Raw genomic sequence first — 26,464 nt, forward strand, 5'->3', positions numbered from 1 at the left:
GAACAAGTGTAATTTTCCCTGTAGAACCTTCTTATCAAAGATGGCATATGCTAGCTTAACAAAAAAAAAAAATCATTCCACAAATAAGATTTTTCTTGCCTTCTCTTATAAATCATACATTATCTAAAGAAAGCATCACGGTGCATTCAAATCTTCTTGTGATTCTCGTACAAACATTACTGCTACTCTTCATAATGAAATTCCGCTGTGATTACAGTTTCGATTACTCACGAACAATGAGTCAAAAACATCCGTGCTAATTTGTAATTGGGCATAAGATTAGCCTGAAAGGTTTGCGCCTCTCCATGGAAATAAAACCCTTTTTTCACTGCAGGTCCACTGACTCACTTGTAGGACCCTCTATTGTCCTGCAATGAATATTGATTGATTTGTTACATTAGCTCACAAAAACGAGCGGGGTTTTCTCTCCCCCACTTTAATTTAGCCTTTTGACTGCAGTAGAAAACGTTTTTTTTTCCTCCCCCCAAAGGAATTCGCAACAGCAAAAGAAAAACACTGAGGCTGGCTTTAAATGGTCCTCTTTCCATACAAAAACTTTTTTGATTATATAAATGGCAAGTTACAGTGTATTTGTACCTGACTTTGAGCAAAAAGAAGAATTACCTCTCATTAGCTCCACATTCGACCGTTACAATGATTCGATTAAAAACTCACTTGGAAAAGACAAAGATCTCGTCCAACAAAAGTTCGACTCGAATCTTCAACCCGACAGTAACAATTTTTTCCGCAACGCCAAATGGTAAAAAAAAAAAAGTAAGACATTAGCCTTGTTTTAATCTAATCCTGATCTTGAAAAAGGTCGCCCGATGGATCCTGTTTATTAACAAGTTCTGCTGACGACGTTGTCCGCTTATTTCAACTGTAAGAAACACGATCAACCTTTTATATATATATATATATATTTTTGCATAACTGACACCTTATTTTTTTTTTTTAAAAAAAAAAGACCAAGTAATGTGTATGAGGATACAGAGAATGCTGGTACAGTTTTACCCATGGAACCCACCCTTGGTATTCGTCAAGGTGAATCCATTTACGATTTTGTCTGGTTTCCCTCCATGACTGCACAAGGTAAAACAAGAAAAAAAAAACATATAGAGGTATACATTGATTGACGCGACCCACTTAGACCCTTCCACTTGCTGTTTCCTGACTTCTGTGCGTGATCATCCTATCCAATTATGGGATGTGACAGGGGCCGTGCGTGCATCCTACAGCGCTGTCGATCACTGTGAGCGATTTATTGGACCTAATGCATTAGCCTTCAATCTGGACGGATCCAAGTAAACACCATTGAAAAAAGATACACGCATATACAAAACTAATCCCCAAAATCAAATAGAATCTATGCTGGCTATGAAAACATGATTGAGATATTTGACGTGCATCGACCTGGTCCCGATTCGAAAAAACTGCCAACGATCACCAAGCGTAAGAGTAAAAAAGGACAAAAGGGTATCATCTCTTGCTTAGATTTCTGTCCCGATTATTCGGGTCTGTATGCGGCGGGATCTTACAGTCAGTCGATTGGAATATATGATGAGACCAACAATGAATTATGTTTGAAATTGACAGGGTTTGAAGGCGGTACCACTCAAGTCAAATTCTCCAAGGATGGTACCCTCTTATTCTCGGCATCACGTCATTCAAATGACATCCTTTGTTGGGATATTCGTGATTCCGCTAATATCTTGTTTCAATTGAATCGTCCCGGAAAGACAAATCAACGTATCTCCTTTGATATGGATGCTACCGGAAAATATTTGATCACTGGCGATCAAGAAGGCCATGTCCTTATTTACGATATCACGACGGGTGAGTCGGAAGATGTGGAGACAAAGGAGAGATTGGTTCATTCCTTCAAAGCACACAATGGTAAAGTTGGAATATATTTTTTAATACACACAAACCGTAACTAATACAATTCCCCCCCCATTCCAATTATGGTGGCGTTACACTTACTAGATGTTACTTCATGTGCAACTTTTAATCCAGTTTACCCCGTGATTGCTTCTTGTTCGGGACAGCGTAAATTCGTATTACCTCAGGACGAAAGTGATGAAAGTGATGATGATGAGGACGAACAAGTGATAGACAACACATTGAAAGTGTGGCGTGTATCTGGCCAATATCAATGGTATACGTATGATGTGGAAAGCACGGATATGACGACTGGAACCACGGATATGGTCACGGAAACCACGGATATGGTGACTGAAACCACTGAAATTACAACGGTTGATATGGTAACCGAAACAGGAACGCATGTTATGGTGACCGAAACGGCAACTGATATGGTGACCGAAACATCGACTGATGTTGTTTCCGATCAAATGACAGCAGCAGCAGCAGCTTTAGAGAGTGAAGCGAACAATATACCCCCCAAATCAGTGTAGAATAAACAACAAAATAAACATTTCCTATTTTCTTTCTTCTTTTTTTTTTTATTTCTTTTTCTGTTTTTTTTAAAAGGATAACTCATACTCAGGATCAAACAAGGTACTAACACTTTCACCAAAATGAATTCGTCGAATGGCTTCAGCGAAAAGTGAAGCGACCGGTAAGATCTTGAACTTGTCACATTTTAACAAGTGTTCATCTTGAGGTACGGAATCACTCACAACCACATGATCCAGATAACTTTGTTGAATTCTTTCCACTGCATCGCCTGATAAAACTGCATGTGTAATCAAGGCGTAAATCTTGGTGGCCCCATTCTCGTGCAAGAGTTTGGCTGCCTTAGTAATAGTGAAGGAAGTATCCGCAATATCATCGATTAGAATACACACCTTGTTACGTACATCGCCTACCAACATCAAATCGTGCTTTTGAGGCTTGTCAGGTCGTCGACGTTCCTTATGAATCAATGCAAAGTCCATATGTAATTTCTCGGCAATTGAAGTGGCTCTGTTGTATCATGTCAGTCTAACAAATCTCTTTATACATATGCTTTTCTTTTACCTTTTGGCTCCACCGGCATCGGGAGAGACAATCACTGCTTCTTCATACCCAGGAATGCTACGGTAAATATATCGACCCATGGATGGCAATGATGATAAATTATCCACAGGACAGTCAAAGAACCCTTGGAACTATCATTGGATATATTCTATGAATATACAATCTAATCACTGGCTCTTTTTTTTTTTCATTGTTACCTGAGGATCGTGCAAATCCATTGTAATGATATGATCGGCACCTTTTTATCACAGTTAACAAAAAAAAAAAAAACCTCATAACCCAATGATTTTCTCTTTACCTGCGCATGTCAATAATTCAGCAATTAAAGTACCTGATCGTACGACCCATTGTTTATATCCATCATTGACATTGTTATTTGACACTTGTTTATTATTGCCTTGAACGGAAGTACTGATGCCATGACTACGAACACTGGGAGCGCCCAACTTGATTTGCTGACCAGCGTCCAAATCATTTGACAATCGAGAGAACAAGGCGGGTGCAATGGCTGGTTCAAATGGGTTTTCCGCTACTTCGTTTTTGGGGGTAGAGGGTGTAGTTTTAGGCGAAGAAGGTACGGTCATGGGAGGGGGACGAATGAAAGGTGCGCCCGAACGTTTAAAGGGTGCATCGGGTTGTCTGGAATAAGGGAAAAAAGGAATGACGGCAGTGACTTTACGAGCAGAGGCAGTTTGACAAGCTTGAATCATGATGAGAAGTTCGAAAAAGTTGTCATTGACGTGTCCACAACCCGATTGAATCACATACACATCTTGTTCACGTACACTTTCATATAATTCGACACTGGTTTCGTTATTGCTGAATTTGCTGAGACGGGATTTGCCCGCTTCAATACCCAAACGATCACAGATCTCTTGTACGAGCTTTGGGTGACTGGAACCGCCTAAAATAACAGGTCCTTTCATTGAACGGTTTTTTGTAAAAGAAAAAGGTGAAAAAGAGTGAGAAGAAGAAAAAAAAATTAAGGGATGGGTATTGGTGTTACCGTTATATCTTATCTTTTTTTATTATTATTTTTTTGTAAAATATACACGCTATCTTTCTAGTAATAGAATGCATCAGTACGGTATTCATCCCGTTGAACTGTCTTGTCCAATAGCAACAATATCATGATTCCATGACATTTTACATAATGAGCTTTCTGTAGGCGCTTTTTTACGTCTACATTAAAGACCCGGAACCCTCACCATCTTTTTGATTGGATCAGGTCTATCAGGCGAAACAAAATGACATCTCATCTTTAGCTCTCTGGCTTGATTAACTCACAGGTTTAAGAAACTAAATTTTTTATTATTATTACTAACTATTACAATTTGCTTTTTCCAACCAATTGCCTGAATATAGCGTCCAACTTTGTCGCCAGCATCATATGGCCCTTGATTTTGAGCTTACCCAGTGTATAAGCTTTCTGACCTTTTTTTGTTTATTTTATATTTAATATGTAACAGATGTAGTAATCACGCACACACACACACACACACTTTACCGCTTAGTTTTCCTCCGGCAAGACTCACAAAGTCTTGGTCGGCAATCATGATGACAGTGTCTGCTTTATCGGAACCTTTACCTTGCAGGACTGATCCCTGATTGTTTTTCAAATCAAGGGTATATATGCTGGGCGTATCGTTACAGTCTTTAATATGGAACTCGAATATCCCTTTTACCTTAATACGTAGTTAGCGTACATATTCATTCAAAAATAAAAGACGCGTCGTTTTGATCATATCAGTCTTACTTCTTTCACCAAGCTTTCTCTCGTCTTCTCATCCAAGGCTTCTATGGAGTTTCTGACTTTATCAAACACGGGTAAAGACATGAGTGTGTGTGTGTGTGTGTGTGTGTGTGTGTGTGAAAACAAGGAAAAAGGGGGATAGAAGCTATTTTTGTTTACTATTTGTACAATTTTTATTTTTCTCACATGATTTTTTTTTTTAAATTCGAGCAGCAACCCAAATAGCAGATTTGCATCCTTGTGTAATCACTGCGCTTAATGCGGCATGAAAGGGAGCCTGGCGTGAATTATGCTCAACTGCAATATCATGGTGTTCTAATTCGTCGTCTCTGCAACTAGCCACCGTCTTTTATTTATAGAATATGCTTCAGTACAACAACAACCAAATAAAATAAAATAAAAGACTTACTTTGGAAAGATATTTCAGCTGTTCATTAGGATCTTTGAATGCATGAAGTTCACGGAGCTGGTCATTGTAATGGTTGCCAATGACTGTTTCGACAGCCTCTGTACAAGCCATGGCAGCTTCTTTTCCCATGAGAGCCGTACCAGCACCCACAGCAAAACCAGCCACTTCCCAAATGGGTCTTAAAAGACTAGGACGAACACGATGTTCACCGACCAATTCACTAAATAGCTTTAAATGCTCCTTTTCTTGTTCCCACATTTCGTCCAGAATCGGTCTTAGTTTAGCATCGCCTCCTAGAACTGCAATTTGACCTTTGTAAATGTAATAGGCCCCGACTTCACCCGACTGATCCACGCGAATCATGGGTTCAATCACTTTCTTTTCTTCCGCTGTCAACTCGCGGTGGTTGCTAGGACTGTTGTAAGTACCTAAATAACGAGCATGGTTCTTGACCAACGTGGGTGCAATACGCTTAATGGCCAACATGGACAATAAAATAATAATAAACAAAAAACTGTTTATATTTTTTTTTTCTCCTTTCGGCCCAGTCCAGTCCAGTTGGGTAGGGGGATCTGACTTTTTCTGGCAATTACCACCCAGAGAGAGACCTTATTTATTATTCATGCAGCTAATTTTTTAATTGTTGCATTGTTTCATTATGTGGGTGTTTCTTTTCTTTTCTTTTTTTTTTGTAAAAGGGGAACTCCTCCTATCACATCATATTTCGTACATCTACTTTACCTGACCCCCCTTCTATTTTAAACAGGCGCTCCTTCAAAACCCTTTCCTCTGGTGATCATAGCACTGACAAATGGCGTAGTATGACTCCCAGCCCCTAATGGGAGCCTCATGGGAGTTTTCAAAGTAGCTCATAGCGTCTCTCCCCATAACTCTTTGTTGAAACGGAACTGGCTTTGGGGGTTAAGGCAGGGATCCAAGATATTAAATGCATCTACAATCTTCTACTAACCTGCAGTCATTATTCGTTCCAGCAAAACACAATAAGACGATTGCTAGAGGGAGTGGAGCTGTCTTCGCTAACATTAGTTTATAGGTTGGTTAACGGTGTTGCTATATTTAATTTAAATTATCAGCTGCATCATAAAAATATACTCCTGCTAGTTATTACCAGTATCCATTGTTTCTTTTGATTGTAAAGACTAAACTAGTCATTCCCTTCTGGTAATTATGACAGGTAGAATTCCTGTCAACAAAGAGGTGCGTGACACCAGAAAAGGCCTGCTTCTTATGCGACACAAGGAAATGTGTGTGTGGTTTTTCCGATCTAGATTGCTTCGAGTCATATATTTACATGTATGTTTGAACATTGAGTCTGTTCTACAAACTATGAAATTTTGATTTAAAGACTTATGTATGTTTTAGATATTTTACATAGTGCTTTTTATACATGATGCTAGAGCAACTGTCTTAAAGATATATCAGATAGACAAAAGGATGTGCCAATTAGACAGCAGCTCCATTTTGAAAAAGAACTCGTCTATTTCAATAGAACTATGAAATGTCCCAGTCAGTATTATATCTATACAAAGCGTTACTGAGATAGTTGACTGTTCCTGAGAATTGGGAATGCATGTTGAGGTAATTCCACCGAACAAAGGTCCTTTATCCAATGAAAAACGAGCCAATTTTTTTTTTTTATTTGACAACCCCGGTTGATTTCAAATAGAGGGATGGAAAAAACAAGTCATTTTTTTCTTTCTTTTTTTTTTTTTTAGCCACCTTAATTAAAGAAAACCTTATAAAAGATGCTTAGAAGTGCTCTCAGTCATTCTAGACGTGGTTACGCCACTGCCAGTCCCTTGATTGTAAAGAACAACCGTATTTTGGCCTCTGTTATTTTGTCACGTACACCTCAAATCACCCGTGATGCCACCCCTTTTGAAGAGGCTTATTTCGATTACCGTGAAAAGCTTGAACGTCAAGAAGCCAGCGGTACTCCCACCGATTTTTATTTTAAGAAGGGTTCAGTTGCAGAACGTCGTTGGAAACACGAGGAATTAGCTCGTCAAGAGTCCATGAAGAATACAACCACTTCATTGACCGATGCAGTTGAAGACAGTCAAGTCACATGGCAAAAGGCCAACGAAGGTCTTGCTGCCATCACAAAGGCTGAGAAATTAGATAGATCCACTGAAGCCGATAAAAAAGACGACAAAAAGAGCTTAGATCGTTCATTAAAGCAGACATTGTACCTTGTTGTCAAGAAGGACGGTGATAGCCTTAACCCCTGGCAATTCCCTCAAGGTCCCGTTGACACTTCAGAATACTTGCACGAGGTACACATTAGCTGTGATATTTATATTCCCTTATTTTAACTTTTTTTTTTATTTAATTAGGCAGCAGAACGTACTTTAAAGGAAGAATGTGGTGTAGACATGGATACCTGGTTTGTTGGACGTCAACCTATTGGACTTTATAAGCAAGCTTCGACTAAAGGACAAGAGGACACTGGTTTCAAGGTAAAAACACATAATAAAATTTAAAAACTCTTAAATAGCGATTCTAAACAAGCATGTTAGACATTCTTTATGAAGGCTCGTGTGTATGCTGGTCAAGTCAAGCCCAGTAAAGAGATTACTGATTTTGCTTGGTTAACAAAGGACGAATTATCCAACACTCTTTCACCTGAATACTACAAGGCTGTCAAGGATAGTTTAGGAGCTATCTAAAAGAAACACAAGGAAGAAAGAAAAAAGAGAAATAGTTTATTCCTTTTTTTTTTTCTTTTTATAGAATTTTGAATTATCACTATGTACATAAAATATACAAAAATGAAAGAAAAATAAGGGATTACTACAATTTGTATATTTTGAATGGTATAAAATGGAAAAAAAAGGGGGGGGGGGTTTGAGTGTTTCTTTCTAAGCTCTTAGTAGCTGGCTATTACGTTGTTGCTCGGGAGAATCGTATGAGTTATTGCTACTGCTTCTTCGCTTACCACCTTTAAAGATTTGCATTACTTTCTTAAAGCCAGGCTTACTACTCATACTGGTCGAACTTGAGCTAGAGGCAGCAGTAGCAGTAGAAGAAAATGACAGGGTGGAGCCACCGGGAAGCGATAACAGTTGTTGACTTCGATCCATTCCCATCTTCATCTTCTTTTCCCAGATCATGGATGTACGGGCCTCCTTATAACAAGTGTCACACAAAAGATCGGCAGTGCGCACTTTATCAGGTGTTGGCCAGCCCACATGGGATGTCCTACACTTTGCACAGTCATATTCCACCTGCAATCCATCCCATCTTGACTGTGCATAACTCTCTGCTTGACCATATTCAAACAAGGCCATCTTCAAGATCTTTACAAAATCATTGTTGGGATCCATGATTTTATGAAACGTGTTGTGGCTTTTGGCGTGTTTTTGGATGGTCTCGATAAATGTGTTGGTTGCCTTAGCAGCTGTGTCTGATTGATACTGGTCAAAGCCCATCCAGAATTTACAGCCTTCGTGTAAATTAAAGAGTAAGTCTTCTATTTTTTGTTTTTGAGTTGAAAGTTCCCCCTGTTGCAAAGTCAATTCCTCTCTTCGTTTTTGACAATCGCCCAATGACTTTGACAATTCACCCATGGCGCGTTGACAAGAATCTACGGTAGCTCTCACCTCAGAGACTCGTTCTTCAGCGTCTGAATTCTTATCACGCGCACGAACATACTTTTTCTTGAATTGAGTGGCAACAATGGGTATATTGTATAGCTGATGATATTGTTTTTCTCGCTTAGATTTCTTGTTTCTTCGCTGTTCAGCGTAGTCTCGAATCTCGTTGAGTTGGTCTTCATGTCCTTCCAGTTCTTGTTTTAAATTAGCACGACACGAAGTCAAATGATCCATATCTTGCTGGATATGTTGCATTTCCGCTAGTATGCTTTCAATCTGCTGGTTATTACCCTGTACTTGTCTTTTGTAGCGCTCATCCACCACCTTCACCACTTGATAAAATAGTCTGTTCTTCTTTTGACGGAGTAAGAGTTGTTCCTCCACTTCTCGCAATAACTGCATCATGGGCTTGAATGCACCATTCTTTTTGGATGCTAGTGATATAATATATTCTGCTTTATCAATGTTTACGGGCGATAAACGCTGTTCTTCTTGTAGTGTGTCTTCCATCAGCATGGGTTAAATTATGAAATAGGTGAGAGGAAAAGTTTAAAGAGAGATATAAAAAAAAAAAGGGCAGCAGGTCCGTCCCTTTTTATTATCAAAGTTGCCAAGAAAGGATAAAAATAAATAAAAACAAAGGCCCTAATTGGAGTAGCACCGAGGTCTGGCTTTCCTTTTTGTGTCACAAAACGAAAAAAGTATTTTCATCCTACATGAAACCAATAACACAGTATAACAAATGAAGTTGAAAGCAACCACATATACACTATTTTCAAATATTATAGAGACATTTCAAAAAACAATCTGGTAGTAACTCTGAGACTATCCATGATTAAATTTGGGACAAACCTTCAGCTGTTTTGGAGCACTTGCCCAATTAATCTCTGGAGAAAACATTGAGACGTTTTCAGAGAACATGGTTAGAGTTTATTTTTTTACAAAGGCTTTTTTGCTACACAAACATCGATCTTTTCACAAGAGTAGCGAGTAGGACCTTCAAGATCCACTGTACAATCCATCATTGCATGTATCGCAAATCTTGGCCCAGAGTCTTTCCGTTTTTAATAACCCCTTCCTTTTGACCCTACTCTTGACAACATGCCAGAATTGCTCGATAAGATTAAGCTCAGGGGAGTATAGTGGGAGATACATACATCTGTAACATGGCTGGATTATATAATTCTCAATATCCTTGGTTGTATGCATGGGTGCATTGTCTGTAATAAGACAAAAATCCTTTGATTTGTTCATCCTGCTCTAGTGTTCCGAATATTTGCAGATGTTTCTATTTTAAGCAAAGGCTCAAACATTTTGGCTGATCAACATAAAATCATGTAATCAGCTTGCTCCATACTTGGCAATAAAAATGGTAACTTGCAGTAAATGGATTTATCTTTCAGCTTCGAAATTTTGTAGTGCGTTAGATAACATTCCGAGTCCTAAATGATTTATGTCGTTGTGGGCTCTCAAATTAGAAAAATTCTCAAATAAAATTAAGTCTTATTTATTTGACATTTTATGATTTAATGATAAAATAGTGAAGTCCCCCCCCCCCAAAAAAGAAAAGTTTTAACAAACACCGGGAGCCGTCTTGGCCTTGCCAGCTTTACCCTTGGTGTTTGGAGCTCTATTTGGGCTAAGAGTGGAGCGATGTCTGTGTCTAGCACTAGAGCGGCGGTATTTACTACATTATAGATAAAATGTTAGAAGGTCTTATATATCAAGCATTAAAGGGGTGGTTCACTTACCGATGACTTTCAAGGGCCTTTTCATCCAAACTGTCTAATAAAGATATGGCTGCTAAAATATCACGAAGTAAAATCTCGGAGCGATTGCGTGAAAAATCTTCACGAACAACTACACGGACAAGTTTCATATCTTCCAGTTCATGAGCCATAGTATAAGCAGGGACAATCCAGCCACGTTCACGAAGTTTGGACGAAAGATCGAACTAGGAATATATCAAAATTGTTACTACACACTATAAAGGATGGTATTAAAGGGGGGAAAAAATTACCTCGTCATAAACTTTTTTTGCCTTAAGACTAAATGCTACAAGTGGGAGTCCTCGGCCGCTTTTCTCGCTTAATATATTGAACTTTCCGGTAGCTTCTAACTGATCAGACAGGTAATCTGCATTACTGATCAAGTTCTTCATGATGTGTGTAAATCCGAGCTTTCCTAGACGAATAAGGACATAATACTGAGCAATAATGTTGGATGCGCCTTTACTGAAGTTAAGGGTAAAAGATGCCTATAAAGGTATCCTTAGTGTTAGTATAACAAAAAAAAAATTACTGGATCCTAGTACATACCTGATCTGAACCAAGATAATTGATTCTGAAAACAAGATCTTCGGGGAGATAATCCTTTCCTCTCCATACAGCCCAACCAATACCGGGATAGGTCAAACCATACTTGTGGCCGGAAACATTGATCGAATGCACTCTTGGTAGTCGGAAATCCCAAACCAAGTTTGGGACGGTAAAAGGAGTGACAAATCCACCACTAAAAGCAAGTTAATCATTTAAAAAAAAAGCCATTTGTGGTTTATTCTTACCTGGCAGCATCGACATGGATACCGACATCATAACCATTCTCCTTACATTTGGCCTCCAATAAAGAATCAAGAGTTTGAACATCTTCATAATGCCCAGTGTACTGGGTGGTTTTGAGGAGATTAATATGACATAAAAAAACAGTTATCAAATTAAACTTACCGTTGATCCTAAGATAGCACAAACACCAATAGTGTTTTCGTCAACAAGAGCAACGGCCTTTTTAGGGTCCATATACAATAACTCTTTGGTGCATGGTACTTCACGACCTTCTATTTCGAGATATCTAGATACTAATGTTAATTTATGACGCACGAACAAGGACATAAATGAAAATGTTTTACCTCATGGCTTTATGCCAAGCTACCTGACAATTTGCTCCCATGATAAAATTGGGATTTTCGGTTGATAATCCCTTTGCTTTTCTGGCCAATTGCCATCTACGCTTCATTGCTAAAGTAGCTAAGATAATGGCTTCTGTAGATCCTACAGTTGAGCAGCCTAAAGACTCTGCATGAGCATCGTCCATGGGTGCATTAAAAAGACGGGCAATGATGTTAACACAACGGTTCTACAACGAAAAAGACAAATATATATATTAGCGAAACAAATAAAACTGATTAATTACTTACAGAGATTTCAGCGGTTTGAGGATACTCTTCAAAATCAATGAAATTTTTTGATAAATTTTCCGTCATTAATTTTTCAGCTTCGTCTTCCATAAAAGTGGTTACAAAACTAGCAAGATTTAAAGCGGGAGTGCCATCCAGCTATAAAAATAAAAAGGGCTTGAGTATGTAATAACAACACAAAATCTGGTCACATACGGCAAGTTCATCTTTAATTAATCGATATGCAACATCTGTAAAAAAAAGGGGGGGTCAACAATAGCTACATTGTATGGATTCAAATTTCACTTACTTGCAGGCATATTTCCCTATCAAAAATAAAAAATATCTAAGGTTGTTAATAAAGTTTGATTTTCTATTTACATTTCAAAAAATTATAACGAACTTCTGGCATTTCATATCTATACAAAAAAATTAGTAAGTCGATAGAGATGGTTGATAAAAATAGCTTACGTTGGTATATCGTTTGCTGCCCAGCGAGTTCCATAAATTGTTGTCTCTACAGGATCTGTATATTCCTCATCGTTCATGCGAGCTATAAGAAAAAGTCAACATAAGTGCTTCTTGCCATGTAAATGTGATCTCGTACCATCAGAAACTGCGTGTGAAAGGAAAACCATGTTTTGTTTAGAAAAGGGTGTGAAGCGAACTAAAAAGGAGATAAGATAAATCAGTTTATCATTTTGTAGAGATGACTTGTTTTTTCCGAGATATCATATTGTTATTCAATCCGGTTTTAAGAAAATCAACTTTGTTATTTTATTAATAAATATTTGTTAAAAAGATATATTTGTTGCGTATGGTTTAACGATCAGCACCGTTATAAGCAAGTAGTGCGTCACGACCTTGATCTTTGGGTGAAGTAAGACTGTTATGTGTAGCAATACTCATCAATGCTTCATAAACCTCACTTGGCGAGTGAAATTCATATTCACTCATTAACATGGCAGCGATACCTGTGACATGAGGGTTGGCCATACTATAATAAACCTTTTGTAAATAATGGTTATCAAGTCAGCTCATAAAAAAAAGTTTACCTTGTCCCGTCCATTGTATGTGTTTTATCACCAAGCCAAGCACTTGTAATGTCGGTTCCAGGTGCATAGAGACGAACGCACTCTCCATAAGACGAAAAATCAGGAACCACATCATCTTGGTTTGAAGCACCAACCGCAAACACATCTGGGTTTGCTGCAGGAGAATAGCTACATGCATCGTCGCCAGAATTTCCGGCGGAAACAAAAACGGGGATTCCATGATCTCTTACAGCCATAGAGAGAGCATCGTCAATTGTGCGAGATCGGGGGCCAGTGAGAGAGAGATTGATGATACTACGGCCAGGCTCGGCAACACGAACAATGTGCGATATAGCTAAAATTAATTGTCAGTTGGAGCTTTAAAATTAAATATACTTAAAGTAGACTACCTTGTATTAATGAAGCGGTAGAACCGTCACCGTTACGGTCAAGGATCTTTACACCATGCAAAAAGGTATTTTTGGCCACACCATACGAATTACCACCGATAGTACCAGCGACATGAGTACCTAATATTTTATTTAGTTCGAAATTCAGATTCTTGTCATCAAGATATTTACCATGACCAGCGTGATCGATATCATCTTCATAATCAATGAAACTGACTTCCATGCTAGCACGGCCACCAAAGTCAGGATGATTCACATCAATACCGGTATCGAATACATAGACATGGATACCGTTACTATTGTAAGATTTTAATACAAGCACAATATTTCGACACAATTGCATATTTACCCAGCAAGATCGTCAGAAGTATAAGAAGACAAATCGTAATGATCACGTCGGTTAATACGGGCAATTCCCCAGCTTGGCACATTGACTTGCGTAAATATATTGCGTTTGCTAAAAGAAGATTTACGACGTTGGACAGCAGGTTTAATTTCTCTTGGAGAGTAAGGTTTTGGTTGAGCCACTGAGGGTAATATCGCAGCCTTGTATACATTGTTGGGCTCAATATATTCGATATCATCTAAACTACTAAGGTAGGTCATGAAAGAAGGATTAAATGATCCAGAAACAGCTTTAAAGTTTTGACCAATATCGATATTTTTTATAGCCGCCATATCGGTTGCTAACTTTGATCCCATAATTTCATGTTTACCACCTTTCATGCCTTGAAAAGTGTTGTAATGATTTCTTATAAACGATGTGGATTCGAAGCCTAGTCAAAATGTGTGAGTTTCATAAAACGACCAGTCCATTTTATTAAGTATTTACCTGTCATATTTTTAAGATTGGATGCCTTTAATTTGATGATATGAGAAGGAAATTTGCTTGCACCTGGTACTGCACTGCTTCCATCTGTGACTACCAAAGCAGTACTAATGCTTGAAAGGAGACAAATGGCAGAAAGGGAAAATGTAACCTTCATTGTTGACTATAGATAAATAAACTTATGGATAAAAAAGAAATACTTGCAAATAAATAAATAAGCTATTTATAATACTTTTATTTTAAAACATTATTCCATTTGGTTTCATTCCTTTTTCGTTCTATGATAGATGTATTTGGATGCTGATACGTCCAGCCCCCCACGATGGGGGAAAAAGCGACTCGGGTTTGGGGTAAAGAGCTTATTGTTTGCTACGAGCAAATAAATTCTCTGCATATAACACAAGGTTTGTTAGGAGATCTCAAAATACAAAAACCTTATTTTTACCGAATTACAGTATTTCTCCTTGCTTGATTTTACAAAATGAAAAAAAAAGGTCTTGATTCTCTCTGTCGTCATTATTTTCAACCTCCTCATCTTCAGCTTATTCATCTTACTCTAAATAGCAAGGATTGCACTGTAACTAGATGAGTGATGAGACTGTAAATAACTGAGATCACACTGTCATCTTCTTCCTTATCACTATCCTGATCATCTGTTTGGTTTCTTTGTATAAGCAGTTCTGGAGCATTTTCTGGAACGTTGGAGGCAATTTCAATAATCAAGTCATCTCTAAGTTTGGGCCAGATGACTTGTGTCGTGCTGTACTTTGGTTTTCCCTTTCCTTCGCCACCAATCAAATGTGCAAGCTTGTTTAATGAGTTCTTTTTTTTTCGGTTTCAATTTTCTGTCGTTGATGCTTGACACATAGCACTTCAAAACACAGTCAATTTATGTTTGATACTTTCAGTATTATTAACTTACCTAAACACCATGAACGCGCTTTATTATCCTTTCGATCCCTCCTTTATCGACAGCCCCTTTAGTGATGGGGAAGCAACAGTGATCAATTTACTTCATTACATATCATCAAATTCTAAGCTCATAAATACAAAGTCGAATCCCATTATCATCATCAATGGATAGTGGCTATGGACGTTATCATTGTCAATAAATGAATTCACATGATGCTTTGCCATTAATGTAAGCCTCAATTTGTCCTGATAAAACTTGGTTGTTTCAGCTACTTTGGAAAATTCACACATCGAATAATCACCCTCTTTGCAACTCATGGTTGATATGATTCTTGGATCAACCTTTGGTGGGTCTTAAGCATATTTAAATATGAATGACATCGTATCCCCCTTGACAAAAAGCTTTATGTATTGCAAAGGCTTCTGTGTCAGGGTTTTAAATCAACTTACCAGTGCAAATAGGCCTTAGATGTACTGAACAGCTCCTCGAACATATGGCTCCAAAATTTCAATTAAAATCTTCTTCGGAGTAAAGAAGTATATTATTGGAATTGAGACTGTACGGCTTATGGACATGTAAATTAAGATGACTAGTAGAAATATAATAAAGTTAGACATATACACTAAAAAATAAATGAAAAAACACTACCATAAAACGTGAGACCTCTTGTTGAACTCGTTGGGTTTTTATTGCTGGATCAATTTTTAAATGGTTTTCAATTTTCCAGACAAGCTTTAATCCTTCCTCAGTAAATTTAGATAGTGATGATTTCCAAAAAATTTGGAAACTTACGGTCTTTAATATTTTGATAATGAGATAGTCAGTGCTACAAGGACAATTTTTACGCGAATCTTGTTTTGGCATTTGTCTTCACTGCTTTGGGTAATGGACTGTTTGGGAAAAACACTGATGGAAAGAAAATTATGGTGATAACTATTTATACTTTATGACTACCCTTTTAATTTTACATTGTTACCTAATAACTACAACCCTCTTTATCTAAAACGAATATCGTATTAGAAACGCTGAAGTAAATTCCGGCTTCCAGCTTAAAGCTTCCAGTCTTTATTTTTTTCTTTGACGGATATCTAATAAAGTTTTGCATGCAAAACTTAATATTTGAGGGTCTTTCTTTTGTGTCCGTCTTTTATACCCCAGGTTTTTACCCGGAATAAGATATAGATGGAGAAGGAAATAGACATATTGTAATGAATTGATGGGGTACCTATGCTGCCGAAAGATGGTAGTTAGGAATGTTATTGGACACGGGAAAAAATCTGGAAATGGATTTATTTTCTGGAGCACTTTTTGCGTCAGCAAATTTAAAAGCAATCAGTTTTTTAGATTAACTCAAAAATTTTGTTTAACTACAAACAGTTCTGCAGCCAAGTAACGGCTATTTAGGATTAGGCGACAATAATTTTTAAGTTTGCGACATTTAATCTTTTGCAAAACGACAAATTCCACTGTTCGCTCTGTATCTAATAAAATTTGGAATAGATAGATTTCGTCTAAATATTTTTTTTTGTGTATGTCTGAAATAGATTAAATTTTTAGAAAGGTCCAAAAACCAAATAATTTGAAGGTTAGATACATCTTGACATAATAACATACGGGCAATTTAATGTCCCTACACCAGATATCTTGTAATTTATATTAGCCATGAAGTAATAAGCAACAAAAGATTAGTTTCTCTAACTGTGCACTTTAAATGTATTGATATCGATGTATATTAAAGTGAGTACAACATTAACATAGGATGATATAGATGAGACACGCATCCCATTCCCTCGTTTATTTATTTTTTTGTTTGTACAAAGGATTGACCTTTAAAAGGTTTCAGAAACGGGACATTTTGGTTTTTTTAATTACTAGGAGACTTCTATGAATCCGCCAAATCTTTCTGTCTCCACTTGGAGCCATACCGTGAAATGAAGAATATGCAAATTCCACTCATTACACTTAAGACAGATAGTAAAGTCATAGACCAGCCATTACCTATCTTTTCGATCAGTGTTGGAGCTATTAAAGGTGTACACCCAGCTGAAATACATCTTAACAGATTAGCAGCACTCATGACCGAAGCTGAATGCTTTTGATATGCGTCAACAATATATGTATTACTTGGCGTTTGTACTACACCTACACCAAGTCCCACTTTCATAAAGGATGTTAGCCTATTGTTGCATGCTGCTATTTCTATTACTTACATAAAAATAGGCCTGAGAGACTGGCCATAACATGAATATTTAATTGAGTGCACCATCCATATATGAGCTGCCCTGCTGGAAGTAGTAATATACCGATCCACATTGGTCGTAATCGTAATTCAGGAACCCGATTTTCTGGATTTACAACTTTGCCGAGCGCTCTATCTGACATCTTTCCAGAAGCAAGAGCACCCAGGGCATTACCTACCCCATTTGCTAGAAACGCAAGTCCAATTTGGTAACTAGAAAAACCATAATGCAAAGCCAGTTGATGGGGTAGACTTGAAATTACGAAGTACATGAAACCATATGCCATTGAATAGGGTGTAGTGGCTAGAATAACAACAGGCTTTGTAATAAATTGAAATGGTCTGGCCATACTTTTTAAAATACTTTCTTGTGGGTCGTCATCTTCATCCAGATATCCTTTCTCCTTGTATTTTTCTCTTTTCCTGAGAATTTTTGCTGAAGTTTCTGGTAAACAAACCAACATTAATAGAAAGACAACCCCTCCCATAATTGCCAAAAACCAAAAAATATAACGCCAATCATATACTAATTTAGCAGTTAACTTCTTTTTTCTTTCATGATTATCTCCAATTATGTATATTTTACACATACATTCGTTTATAAAGCCACCGGCAATCGGGCCCACAACAGGACCAATAAGTGGACCTAATAGAAACAACCCCATTGCATTACCTCGCTCATGTATATCAAACAGATCCGTGATCGTTCTATGTATATATTAATGTTTTTTGTTTGTTAAAATTATGAAATATGCATACCCCGCACCCACGGCTTGTGCTGCACTTGCACCGATTGCTTGGAATGCACGCAAAACAATAAAAGGTATAACAGAATATGTTAGTGCACAACCAATTGTAGCTATAATATATAGTAATGTAGATAACAGGTATATTGCTCGGCGACCATGGCGCTCAGAAAGTGAGGCCCAAAGCAATGGCTTAAAAAAAGTTGATTAGTCACTGATTGAATGCGTATAATTATAATATTACAGATAAACCCATTGTAAAAACATAGAGTGATATAGTAGCATTTATGGATGTATTTGATGCACCAAATGATTGTTTTACTTGCACAATTGCAGGGACCTATTGTAAGTAGTAAGTTACGTGATATATATTGTAGTTATCTTGCAATACGTACATATATCGAACTGCTTAAAGGCCCAAGAAATCCTTGCAAAGCAACAATTAACAGGATGAACCATTTTTTCCTTCGAGAAATAACATTCTTTGGGGCAGTATTAGCAATATTTGACAATAATTGAGTAAAAATTAACCTTTATAGAGTAGATGTCGACGTTTTTATCACTAAAGCTGTCACACACTGTTGTTTCGCATTCCTCTTTACTGAAAAGTGTTGTACTGCTATCATTAGCAACGTTGTGGTTTTCTTCATACAGCCTGTTTTTGTAAAAGGCTGAATTCTCTTTAATAGGCGGATCCACAATTGTCATGATATAATCAATCAAAAGGAGGGTAAGAAAAATGGTAAGAAATAAATTTGGCCCTTTAACGGGAATTTTTGAAAACTTGGTAACAAATAAACATTTGGCTAATTTTATTTTGAGCCAGAACTATAACTCATGTGCTTATTTTTTAATTAGACACACTTTTTTGGTATAATTATGTTAAGGGTTGGCTTTACAAAAAACAAATCGCAAAAGAAATGTTTTAGACAGTCATAGTTCGATTTTCATAAAGTATGCAATGTTTTGCTAGTACAGGTATTTACAACGAATTAGAAGACAGACAAAATGTCTGATACTAACGCTCAAACCCAAAGTAATCCAACCTTTGGTGGCGCAATACTGTCCAACTCATAAATAACTATGTCTTGGCTCGATTTGATCATTGCAATAGCTTGCTTACTAGATAAATCTTAGATATTCTCGATGTACGTAATGTGATTTCTTTGTTGTTGTTTCGATTCAAAGTGTCAAGCAAAATATTGATAATATTATTGAATATTGAAATGTAGATATCATATTTGTGTCTATCTAATCGTGAAAATCTGTTTTTACAAAACAACTAATACGTTGTATAATTCTGGGCGCAAAAGGTAGGAGTCAAAAGCAATAAGAACAAGTTTTACACTTTTACTGTGATTACAAAAATACGAAACATATTGGCCAATGAAAGTCAGTCTAGTGTAATCCATACACACTCCGATAAATCTATTCAACTGTAAAAGGACCGAGTATAGCAAACGCCATATTTTTCACCTCTTTTATTAAACAAGTTGCGTGAAAATGTATTCATCTGGAGGCAATCCCAATTATCAATATGCTAACCAGGGTTATGGTGCACCATCGAAGTCTCCTCCTCCACTTCAACATCCTGTTCCCCAACATCCCATTCCCGATTTCGGTACAGCGGTTCATCAGTCTACGCCTTCTCCCAGCTTACAACACCAACAGCATCAATATCAGTACAACCAAAATATGTCACAACAGCCCATGATGCAGCAACAAACTCCCATGATGCAACAACAGTCTCCCATGATGCAACAGCAGTCCCCCATGATGCAGCAGCAAACGCCTAAAATGCAGCAGCATCAAGCTTATGACCCTAACGCTTATACACCACAACCTCAACATCCAGGACAACAAAACAATAATCTTTATACTCAATTTGGATTCAACGATCCTGCTGCTCAAATGGGTATGCAATTTGCAGGAAGTGCTATGGCTCAAGGCTCTGCTTATGTCGAGAAAAATGTAGGTCGTGTTTAATGATATAGCAAAAGAGCTCATTTAATAAGCTTTTGTAGTTTAACAGATGGGTAAACATGCCAGCACTGAGGCATTACTTCAACGTGAGTAATTCTTATGTCATGACAAAATTAAGACTGTTACTATTCCCTTGGAGAAACTCTGTAAGTTAAAATTTACGCGTAAAAATGATCATATTAACCAGAGATAACATAGTCATGGAACCGTTTAATAATGAGATCAGAGACAGGCCAAATGGAAGGGTTTAAACCACCTAGAGAAGACATCAATTCGCCTGATTTATATATTCCAGGTAAAAAAAAAAAGAGGGGCTAGTTTATCTATCAGAAAATGTAGTTAAGACTTCTCAAACAGTTATGGCGGTTGTCACATACGTTTTGCTTTGTGGTTTGGCAGCTGGTCTTCATAAGAGGTAAGTTTTGGCTTGGTAGTATGTATGACAGTAACTTACATTTATTGTATATAGCTTCCATCCTGAAATGTTGTATATTGCTGTATCGACATCTGTAGCTGTCGTGTTTTGGGAGATTGTTTACACTAGATTAGGCTGTTACTTTTTGAGCATACCTTTCGAGGCTTCCATGCTTGATTTGGTGTCTTATTATGGTTATAAGTTTGTTGGTATCATCGTTACTGATGTTGTGAAGTTGTTAGGAGGAACTGGTTATATCCCATGGCTCGTCTTTTTCTATACTGGTTTGTGTGTCAGCTTCTTTTTGGTAATATACTTCACAACAAGTAAACAGAATGTTGGTTTAACTTTTTTTATTTCTAGCTTCGTTCTATGCGATACGTTATTTTACCTGATGCAGCTGCGGGACCATCTACCATGAATCCTCAACGCAAAAGACGTTTGTGGTTTTTGCTTACTATCGCAGCTCTTCAAATTGTTTACATGTTTTTCCTTGTTAACTAAAATAAAAAAATATTCATCTTATCGATACTTTAAAAAATAAAGCAAAATAGCATCAAACAAAAAAGTGTTTATTTAATAATCCTCTTCGGGATCCTGCTCCCCCGCTGGCATAAATTCGGCTTCAGGCTCACATTGGCGAAAGATTTTTTCAGCTTCCTCTGATGCGCTTTGAAAATTCAGTGATGCATCTGGATCACTGCATGGTATAATAGTCTTTGGAAGGGCCCATCCTTCTCCCTTTGTACTATGAACACGCTGTTCATAAAAACAATTGAATACACATTCAATTTGTGTCTCATCAGTTGTTTTCGAAAGTAATAATTTAGCAGCCTTCTTAAGAACATCACTTTTTTGGGATGTGCTCCACAAATAAGTCACATCTGATAAACCGTCAGCGTTTTTCGAATCAATATTACGTCTTGGATATAAAACTTACATTGGCCTTTAGGACAAGCCATACTCTCTTGGCTTTGGTGAATACCATAAATAGGTCCGTCTGAGTTCCCGGCCTCACTTCCAGGAGGAAATACTGAATAGCTTAATCCATCTGCTGTAAACGCTTCAATATTAGCACTTGCGAGAGGAGAGTATGTTACAAGCATAGCTCTCGATATCCAGGTACTATGATGAATCACGTCAATATTTGCCTATAAAAATCATTTTCCGCATACCCAAAGTCTTTTTCCTGTGGTGTCCATGATGAGTTCAAGTAATCAATACCCGAAATTATCTTTCCTGACTTGTATTCCTGTCCTTCCTTCGTGACAATTCCATTTATTTCTTTTGTCTCATTATCCACTGTATATTTCATCAAAGATTGATCTAAAATGTAAATACCACCGTACACAGCACACACTCTACAAAAAGCCTGAGCAATTTCACTACCACCACCGTAAAGTGGGCAGAGATAGGCACCTTTTCCGAATCGGCCCATTGATTGTACAAATTTTTGTGTGTTCTGAAGCCCGTTTTTAGCTGAAGCTATGACAAATCATTCAGACAACTTCCTTATGGTATAATCCTCATGGACTTACCTTTATCATCGACCATGGCGATGGCATAGATAATAGCCTCCCCTAATTTCCCTGTAATTTTAAATCTTTCTTGAAGAAGATTGACAAAAGTCATATTCTCTGTCCCTTCCAGTAAAGCATCGGTTACATCATAATCCATGGCGAAAGTAAAAAACTTCATCAACTTTCTCTTTTCTACAAGACTAATCGACTTGTTGGTAAAAACATCTTCTTTTGAGCTCGGAACCTGCAAACATGTGTGAATTATCTTAAAACTGACATACATGTTGTGTGGATCTTTACTTTTTCTAATGTATTTGAGGCTTGTTCATATATATAGATGTCATCTACGCTTTTGAACTCCAAATATCGTCCAACACCGCTCGTAATCAAAGTCTCGACCATTGAATCCCGGGACCCTAATAGCTTTGGGGTGGAATCCAAATTATATGATCTTGAAGTCTTAAGTAATTCCGTAAACAGTTTCATCTCAGCTGTAGCTTCACTGGAGTCTTTAAAAAAAGATTTGAATAAATCCTTATCAGTATCAGATATCTTTGCACATAAATCCTCCTTTGTGGTGTCCTCTTCCGAAACATTTTTAGCAAACAAATTCAGCTCGACGTTACGAAAATTGGAAGCATAGTTTCTCTCATAGTCCACACTCAAGTCACCTTCTACAATGAACGTTAGGTGTCCATGAACCTCCCATTACTTTTAAGTTGCTTACCAATCAATGATTCTCCCATCACTTGATTTATGAAGAGTGAGGTTAACGTTGAGTATTATGAGTTTATTTAGTCAATTACCTTTTTTCATATCAACAAACCATTGTACTAATTCCCTGAAACCAAAAACTCTCCAATTGCCACCGTAGCTTTGTTGGCTATCCAAATGAAGTATCTTTTTACCGGCTCTTGCTAGTGAACTATAAACAGATGAGACAATCTCCTGGAGTTACAATAAATGATGAAATTTACCCAGCCAAAATAGACTCAATCAAGCCAGTTCCTAGCACAATGTAGTCAAAATTTGTTTCTTCCAAATTCTCAGACATTTATACCCAAAGACAGAGATGTACTGTTTCCGTTCCCGTCAGGACAATAGTTTTGGGAATTGTCATGAAATTAATGGTCACGTAAACCTTAAATGTTAAGTTTTTCGCATGATAGTAATGGCCGACCTATGAACTTGAGTACTATTAAGACTTATACCATAGAACTCTGGTGGCTGAATTATTACAACTAAATGTATTTACGGCTGTTAAGATCAATAAATAAAGATAAAAACCATTGAGAATGTCTTTGAAGTCTTCAATAGAGACAATAAATTAAGTTCATACTAGCTCTTAGCAGAAACAGAAATCGTGTCCAGTTCTCCAAGATTGGTATGAGATGAAGCTATTCTCTGTCTATAAGGATAAAATTTTATAATCACTTTAAAACACACGAATCATTATTACGCTTTATACAAAATATCATTATGTCATAAATTGTTTAAAATGACGTAAAGAAAGAAAGAGTGATATTGAGCTTTCGAGATAGATAGCTCCGTCATATATATAAACTTGAAACAATATCTGGTATCCGATCCAAGATCTAATTCCTCAAAACCACTGGAAGCCGTAAGGTATACACCCAAAGAGAATAGTAACTGGGATTAAATTGATCCCAAAAAATTGTAAAAAAAAAACTGCTTTCCCTTTTTAACATTTAAAAACCTACTCTCCTCACACAATGAAAAAAACTACAAGACGCCCAAAGAGGAAGGCTGCTGCTAAGACAAAGCCTATTAGTGACGTGAAAGAGGAACTTAAAGAGCCCTCTGTGACATGGACGCCACTTCAATTGGAGCAAGCTGAATTGGCAAAGCAATTAGAAACCTACATTAATGAATTTAAACAGAAGTTACAATGGCTTAATTTCAAGCCGACCAACAGAGAACTTGTAACATTATTTGTTATGAATTTGCACCCTCGTTTTAAGCGTCTTGTTGAACCACTTGTACCTACCTACGCTACCTGGGAAGACGCTGCCGAATTTTCAAGGCTTCATTGTACAAGAATTTCGGTGATACTAGGCTGTGAACGACATGATTCGGACATGATTTTTAGATCTCCAGAATCAAAGGCTTTGATTAGCTCGGGATACTTTATTTCAAATGATAGTCCTGCAAAAAGTTTGTATCCCGGAGCGGAAGCTGTAAAGCATCTCTTGACAGCAACGCCGTCACTACCGACAGACCCGACATCAGAATCAGAATCATACTCCTCCTTAGTGATAGCCGCAGAAGATTTGTCGACAGGAGAACAGACAGGGAACATAAGTGGGGAACCCAAAGAGAAAAAGAAAGAGGCTAATGATGAGCCAGTGAAAGATGAAGAAGCGTCCAAATTAAACGACGAAGAGGCTTCTAAAGTAAATAACGAGGAATTATCCAAAGTGCCTAACAATAACACTTTCGAAGAAGCCAGCGAAGACGCATCTAAAGTAGCTATTGAAGACGCATTTAAAGTAACCATGAAAGAGACTTACATAGCAACCAATGAGGAGATGGACAAAGCAACCAATGAAGAGACAGACAAAGTAACCAATGAAGAGACATCCAAGGTGGTCGTTGAAGAGACATCCAAAGCAATCATTGAAGAGAAGTTCAAAGCAGACATTGAAGAGACAGATATTGAAGAGACAGTCAAAGCCGACATTGAAAAGACAGACAAAGCGGACATTGAAAAGACAGATAAAGCAGACGTTGAAAAGACAGACAAAGCAGATATTGAAAAGACAGACAAAATAGTCATTGAAAAGACAGACAAAGTAGTCATCGAAGAAACAGACAAAGTAGTCATTGAAGAGACATCCAAGTTAATTACCGAAGAAACTTCTAAAGAAAACAACAAGGAGACGTCCAAAGTAAATGAAGGGACTGGAGTATTCGATAATGATTCAAATCAAACCAAACAGGAAGAGACTCGAACGGATGAGGCTGTGCATATTGATGCAAAGAAATTGAATGATACAGGGACGTCTAAAGATATAAACCAAGATGTAGAAGAGCATAAGGAGAAGCAGAGACAAGATACCAAAGTCATTCCAAAAGATAAGAAAACTGATGACGAACATAAAAGTAATACGGATACAATCCTGAATGAAAAAACAGATGACAGACCGACTAAAGAAGTAACAGAGAAGAAAGATCACCCATCATCTATGACTAAAAGTGCAGTTCAGGCAAGAATCCAACAGGCAGTAAAGAATAAAAAGGAAAGAGAAAAAAAGCTTGCGCTGCCCAAAGGTGCTACATCTAACAGCTCGACCAATAAGAGTATATGTTATAGCGTGCCGGATGAACATGCGGCAGTTAATTTGGCTTTCCTTGAATTAGAGGTGAACGGGAAGAAAGTCAAGGGACTATTGGCTAAGCTACGCTGGGGTGCCTCCGCTATGTCTATACCTTGTGCCAAAAATCTCGGTCTTACCATTAATGAAAGTAGTAGCTTTTGTATCCAAACGGATTTTGGGATCGAAGACACCATTGGCTATCTAAAGATGCCTATTATTCATCCTGCAGACCCTGATATCAAAGCAGAACTGAATGTACATATATTGCCGATGATTTATGGTGGTAAAGTGGATCTTGTCCTTGGTGCTGATTTCTTTTATATCTTTAAACCTACATTGAATATCAAATCAAGGGCGATTCGTTTTCTTGAAAAAGAAACACCCTACATCGTTAGTAAAATTGAATAAATCATTGTTTCGCATACCTAATATGTCTAAGCGATTAAAAATCGGGTTTGAGATGATAATAATCGTTGCAACGGGTGTCGTGTCGTTATAATTTAGTTATGGGGGCCATCTGCCACTAAAGAAAAATGAGTTCTAATTATGATTTTTATTAAAATAGGCATTAGACAACTATTTCCAATCGTTTTAAACTATGCTTTAGATTTTATTAATGACGTTTTTATTTAAGGATACCTTGTTCCATAATGGACGCCCGTGTAATTAAATAATTTATCAAGTAGATTACAGAAACTGGTAAAAACCAAACTGCTAATAAAAAATCGACGATCCTTTTATTGACTTACCATTATTGATTATTCCTGATCAGTGTGCAGAGGATCTATGACACTTGGCGCAAGTAGTTGCATCCTGAAACGAGATTTCAAACCTAAGAAAGAAGTGAAAGAGTTGATTTTCATCAAAATCCAGTTGAAGACGGGACAGCTTTCGAATGCAAATCATAGTTATTACTTTGTTTAAAATACCTTTGAGGCGGGTGTTAAATGTGGGAGGAGAACTGCTTGTTTGGGCCTTCAGGACACATCAAATCAACTCATTGCATTACATAATAGTGTCTATTTTTTATCTTTTCAATTCAAGAGTTTGGCTATAACCTTTACCTATGATGGGTTTTATTATACTAGTATGAGGGCCGTGAAT

General features: G+C 37.4%; 12 protein-coding genes across 12 annotated transcripts; 4 read left to right on the plus strand and 8 right to left on the minus strand.

Annotated features, from left to right (window-relative positions):
• Nucleotides 1-1,385: 1,385 nt before the first annotated feature.
• On the plus strand, nucleotides 1,386-2,417 carry EV154DRAFT_423669 (WD40-repeat-containing domain protein; the record flags this gene model as incomplete). The annotated part of the gene is made up of 2 exons (XM_051596148.1): nucleotides 1,386-1,896; nucleotides 1,987-2,417. The coding sequence occupies 2 exons, from the start codon at nucleotides 1,386-1,388 to the stop codon at nucleotides 2,415-2,417; spliced, it is 942 nt and encodes a 313-aa protein (XP_051455932.1).
• Nucleotides 2,418-2,428: 11 nt separating this feature from the next.
• EV154DRAFT_514497 (phosphoribosyltransferase-like protein) lies at nucleotides 2,429-3,965 on the minus strand. Its single transcript, XM_051602136.1, has 4 exons — nucleotides 3,281-3,965; nucleotides 3,180-3,220; nucleotides 2,983-3,113; nucleotides 2,429-2,928 (listed from the first exon to the last, which is right to left on the minus strand). Exons 1-4 carry the CDS (start codon nucleotides 3,906-3,908, stop codon nucleotides 2,487-2,489), a joined length of 1,242 nt encoding a protein of 413 aa, XP_051455933.1. The 5' UTR covers nucleotides 3,909-3,965; the 3' UTR covers nucleotides 2,429-2,486.
• EV154DRAFT_514500 (uncharacterized protein) lies at nucleotides 3,966-4,845 on the minus strand. The gene is made up of 3 exons (XM_051602138.1): nucleotides 4,739-4,845; nucleotides 4,396-4,667; nucleotides 3,966-4,281 (listed from the first exon to the last, which is right to left on the minus strand). Exons 1-2 carry the CDS (start codon nucleotides 4,817-4,819, stop codon nucleotides 4,461-4,463), a joined length of 288 nt encoding a protein of 95 aa, XP_051455934.1. The 5' UTR covers nucleotides 4,820-4,845; the 3' UTR covers nucleotides 3,966-4,281; nucleotides 4,396-4,460.
• Nucleotides 4,846-4,934: 89 nt separating this feature from the next.
• EV154DRAFT_538844 (ubiquinone biosynthesis protein Coq7) lies at nucleotides 4,935-5,630 on the minus strand (the record flags this gene model as incomplete). Its single annotated transcript, XM_051604308.1, has 2 exons — nucleotides 4,935-5,081; nucleotides 5,145-5,630. The coding sequence occupies 2 exons, from the start codon at nucleotides 5,628-5,630 to the stop codon at nucleotides 4,935-4,937; spliced, it is 633 nt and encodes a 210-aa protein (XP_051455935.1).
• Nucleotides 5,631-6,910: 1,280 nt separating this feature from the next.
• EV154DRAFT_423728 (39S mitochondrial ribosomal protein L46-domain-containing protein) lies at nucleotides 6,911-7,834 on the plus strand (the record flags this gene model as incomplete). Its single annotated transcript, XM_051596151.1, has 3 exons — nucleotides 6,911-7,441; nucleotides 7,502-7,624; nucleotides 7,685-7,834. 3 exons carry the CDS (start codon nucleotides 6,911-6,913, stop codon nucleotides 7,832-7,834), a joined length of 804 nt encoding a protein of 267 aa, XP_051455936.1.
• Nucleotides 7,835-7,949: 115 nt separating this feature from the next.
• On the minus strand, nucleotides 7,950-9,335 carry EV154DRAFT_514506 (uncharacterized protein). Its single transcript, XM_051602139.1, has one exon. It carries the CDS (start codon nucleotides 9,275-9,277, stop codon nucleotides 8,027-8,029), a length of 1,251 nt encoding a protein of 416 aa, XP_051455937.1. The 5' UTR covers nucleotides 9,278-9,335; the 3' UTR covers nucleotides 7,950-8,026.
• A 998-nt stretch (nucleotides 9,336-10,333) lies between these two features.
• Nucleotides 10,334-12,571, minus strand: EV154DRAFT_538847 (glutamate decarboxylase; the record flags this gene model as incomplete). The annotated part of the gene is made up of 12 exons (XM_051604309.1): nucleotides 10,334-10,448; nucleotides 10,513-10,715; nucleotides 10,782-11,018; nucleotides 11,080-11,272; nucleotides 11,325-11,425; nucleotides 11,485-11,608; nucleotides 11,667-11,893; nucleotides 12,150-12,184; nucleotides 12,244-12,259; nucleotides 12,337-12,352; nucleotides 12,405-12,486; nucleotides 12,541-12,571. The coding sequence occupies 12 exons, from the start codon at nucleotides 12,569-12,571 to the stop codon at nucleotides 10,334-10,336; spliced, it is 1,380 nt and encodes a 459-aa protein (XP_051455938.1).
• Nucleotides 12,572-12,755: 184 nt separating this feature from the next.
• Nucleotides 12,756-13,983, minus strand: EV154DRAFT_538848 (peptidase S8/S53 domain-containing protein; the record flags this gene model as incomplete). Its single annotated transcript, XM_051604310.1, has 5 exons — nucleotides 12,756-12,930; nucleotides 12,989-13,211; nucleotides 13,378-13,497; nucleotides 13,549-13,673; nucleotides 13,727-13,983. The coding sequence occupies 5 exons, from the start codon at nucleotides 13,981-13,983 to the stop codon at nucleotides 12,756-12,758; spliced, it is 900 nt and encodes a 299-aa protein (XP_051455939.1).
• Nucleotides 13,984-17,001: 3,018 nt separating this feature from the next.
• Nucleotides 17,002-18,571, minus strand: EV154DRAFT_423787 (major facilitator superfamily domain-containing protein; the record flags this gene model as incomplete). Its single annotated transcript, XM_051596154.1, has 6 exons — nucleotides 17,002-17,276; nucleotides 17,330-17,884; nucleotides 17,951-18,066; nucleotides 18,118-18,296; nucleotides 18,349-18,444; nucleotides 18,500-18,571. Coding segments are annotated over 6 exons (1,293 nt in total), but the record flags the coding sequence as incomplete, so codon positions are not given.
• Nucleotides 18,572-19,573: 1,002 nt separating this feature from the next.
• Nucleotides 19,574-21,054, plus strand: EV154DRAFT_514508 (YIF1-domain-containing protein). Its single transcript, XM_051602140.1, has 6 exons — nucleotides 19,574-20,075; nucleotides 20,129-20,233; nucleotides 20,286-20,382; nucleotides 20,445-20,502; nucleotides 20,557-20,809; nucleotides 20,866-21,054. Exons 1-6 carry the CDS (start codon nucleotides 19,608-19,610, stop codon nucleotides 21,004-21,006), a joined length of 1,122 nt encoding a protein of 373 aa, XP_051455941.1. The 5' UTR covers nucleotides 19,574-19,607; the 3' UTR covers nucleotides 21,007-21,054.
• A 16-nt stretch (nucleotides 21,055-21,070) lies between these two features.
• On the minus strand, nucleotides 21,071-23,107 carry EV154DRAFT_514512 (GDP dissociation inhibitor). Its single transcript, XM_051602141.1, has 8 exons — nucleotides 23,000-23,107; nucleotides 22,829-22,947; nucleotides 22,750-22,770; nucleotides 22,323-22,696; nucleotides 22,041-22,266; nucleotides 21,678-21,987; nucleotides 21,443-21,627; nucleotides 21,071-21,386 (listed from the first exon to the last, which is right to left on the minus strand). The coding sequence occupies exons 1-8, from the start codon at nucleotides 23,074-23,076 to the stop codon at nucleotides 21,079-21,081; spliced, it is 1,620 nt and encodes a 539-aa protein (XP_051455942.1). The 5' UTR covers nucleotides 23,077-23,107; the 3' UTR covers nucleotides 21,071-21,078.
• A 613-nt stretch (nucleotides 23,108-23,720) lies between these two features.
• EV154DRAFT_514516 (uncharacterized protein) lies at nucleotides 23,721-25,789 on the plus strand. Its single transcript, XM_051602142.1, has one exon. It carries the CDS (start codon nucleotides 23,756-23,758, stop codon nucleotides 25,766-25,768), a length of 2,013 nt encoding a protein of 670 aa, XP_051455943.1. The 5' UTR covers nucleotides 23,721-23,755; the 3' UTR covers nucleotides 25,769-25,789.
• The last annotated feature ends 675 nt before the right edge of the window (nucleotides 25,790-26,464 follow it).

This window comes from Mucor mucedo (genome assembly GCF_025094135.1).
Source record: "Mucor mucedo strain NRRL 3635 chromosome Unknown EV154scaffold_69, whole genome shotgun sequence".
Classification (NCBI taxonomy): domain Eukaryota; kingdom Fungi; phylum Mucoromycota; class Mucoromycetes; order Mucorales; family Mucoraceae; genus Mucor; species Mucor mucedo.

Excerpts from the sequence above, each read along its gene's own strand:
- EV154DRAFT_514506 (XM_051602139.1), bottom strand. The coding sequence starts at position 9,277 with ATGCTGATGGAAGACACACTACAAGAAGAACAGCGTTTATCGCCCGTA.
- EV154DRAFT_514508 (XM_051602140.1), top strand. The coding sequence starts at position 19,608 with ATGTATTCATCTGGAGGCAATCCCAATTATCAATATGCTAACCAGGGT. Across the intron at positions 20,383-20,444 it reads GCCTGATTTATATATTCCAG|TTATGGCGGTTGTCACATAC; the intron begins GTAAAAAAAAAA and ends CTTCTCAAACAG. Across the intron at positions 20,810-20,865 it reads TGTGTGTCAGCTTCTTTTTG|CTTCGTTCTATGCGATACGT; the intron begins GTAATATACTTC and ends TTTTATTTCTAG.
- EV154DRAFT_514516 (XM_051602142.1), top strand. The coding sequence starts at position 23,756 with ATGAAAAAAACTACAAGACGCCCAAAGAGGAAGGCTGCTGCTAAGACA.
- EV154DRAFT_514512 (XM_051602141.1), bottom strand. The coding sequence starts at position 23,076 with ATGTCTGAGAATTTGGAAGAAACAAATTTTGACTACATTGTGCTAGGA. Across the intron at positions 22,697-22,749 it reads GATGGGAGAATCATTGATTG|AAGGTGACTTGAGTGTGGAC; the intron begins GTAAGCAACTTA and ends CGTTCATTGTAG. Across the intron at positions 21,387-21,442 it reads GGCTTGTCCTAAAGGCCAAT|ATGTGACTTATTTGTGGAGC; the intron begins GTAAGTTTTATA and ends ACGGTTTATCAG.
- EV154DRAFT_514497 (XM_051602136.1), bottom strand. The coding sequence starts at position 3,908 with ATGAAAGGACCTGTTATTTTAGGCGGTTCCAGTCACCCAAAGCTCGTA. Across the intron at positions 3,221-3,280 it reads TGAATTATTGACATGCGCAG|GTGCCGATCATATCATTACA; the intron begins GTAAAGAGAAAA and ends TGTGATAAAAAG. Across the intron at positions 3,114-3,179 it reads TGGATTTGCACGATCCTCAG|TTCCAAGGGTTCTTTGACTG; the intron begins GTAACAATGAAA and ends ATCCAATGATAG.
- EV154DRAFT_514500 (XM_051602138.1), bottom strand. The coding sequence starts at position 4,819 with ATGTCTTTACCCGTGTTTGATAAAGTCAGAAACTCCATAGAAGCCTTG. Across the intron at positions 4,668-4,738 it reads GAGAAAGCTTGGTGAAAGAA|GTAAAAGGGATATTCGAGTT; the intron begins GTAAGACTGATA and ends CTACGTATTAAG.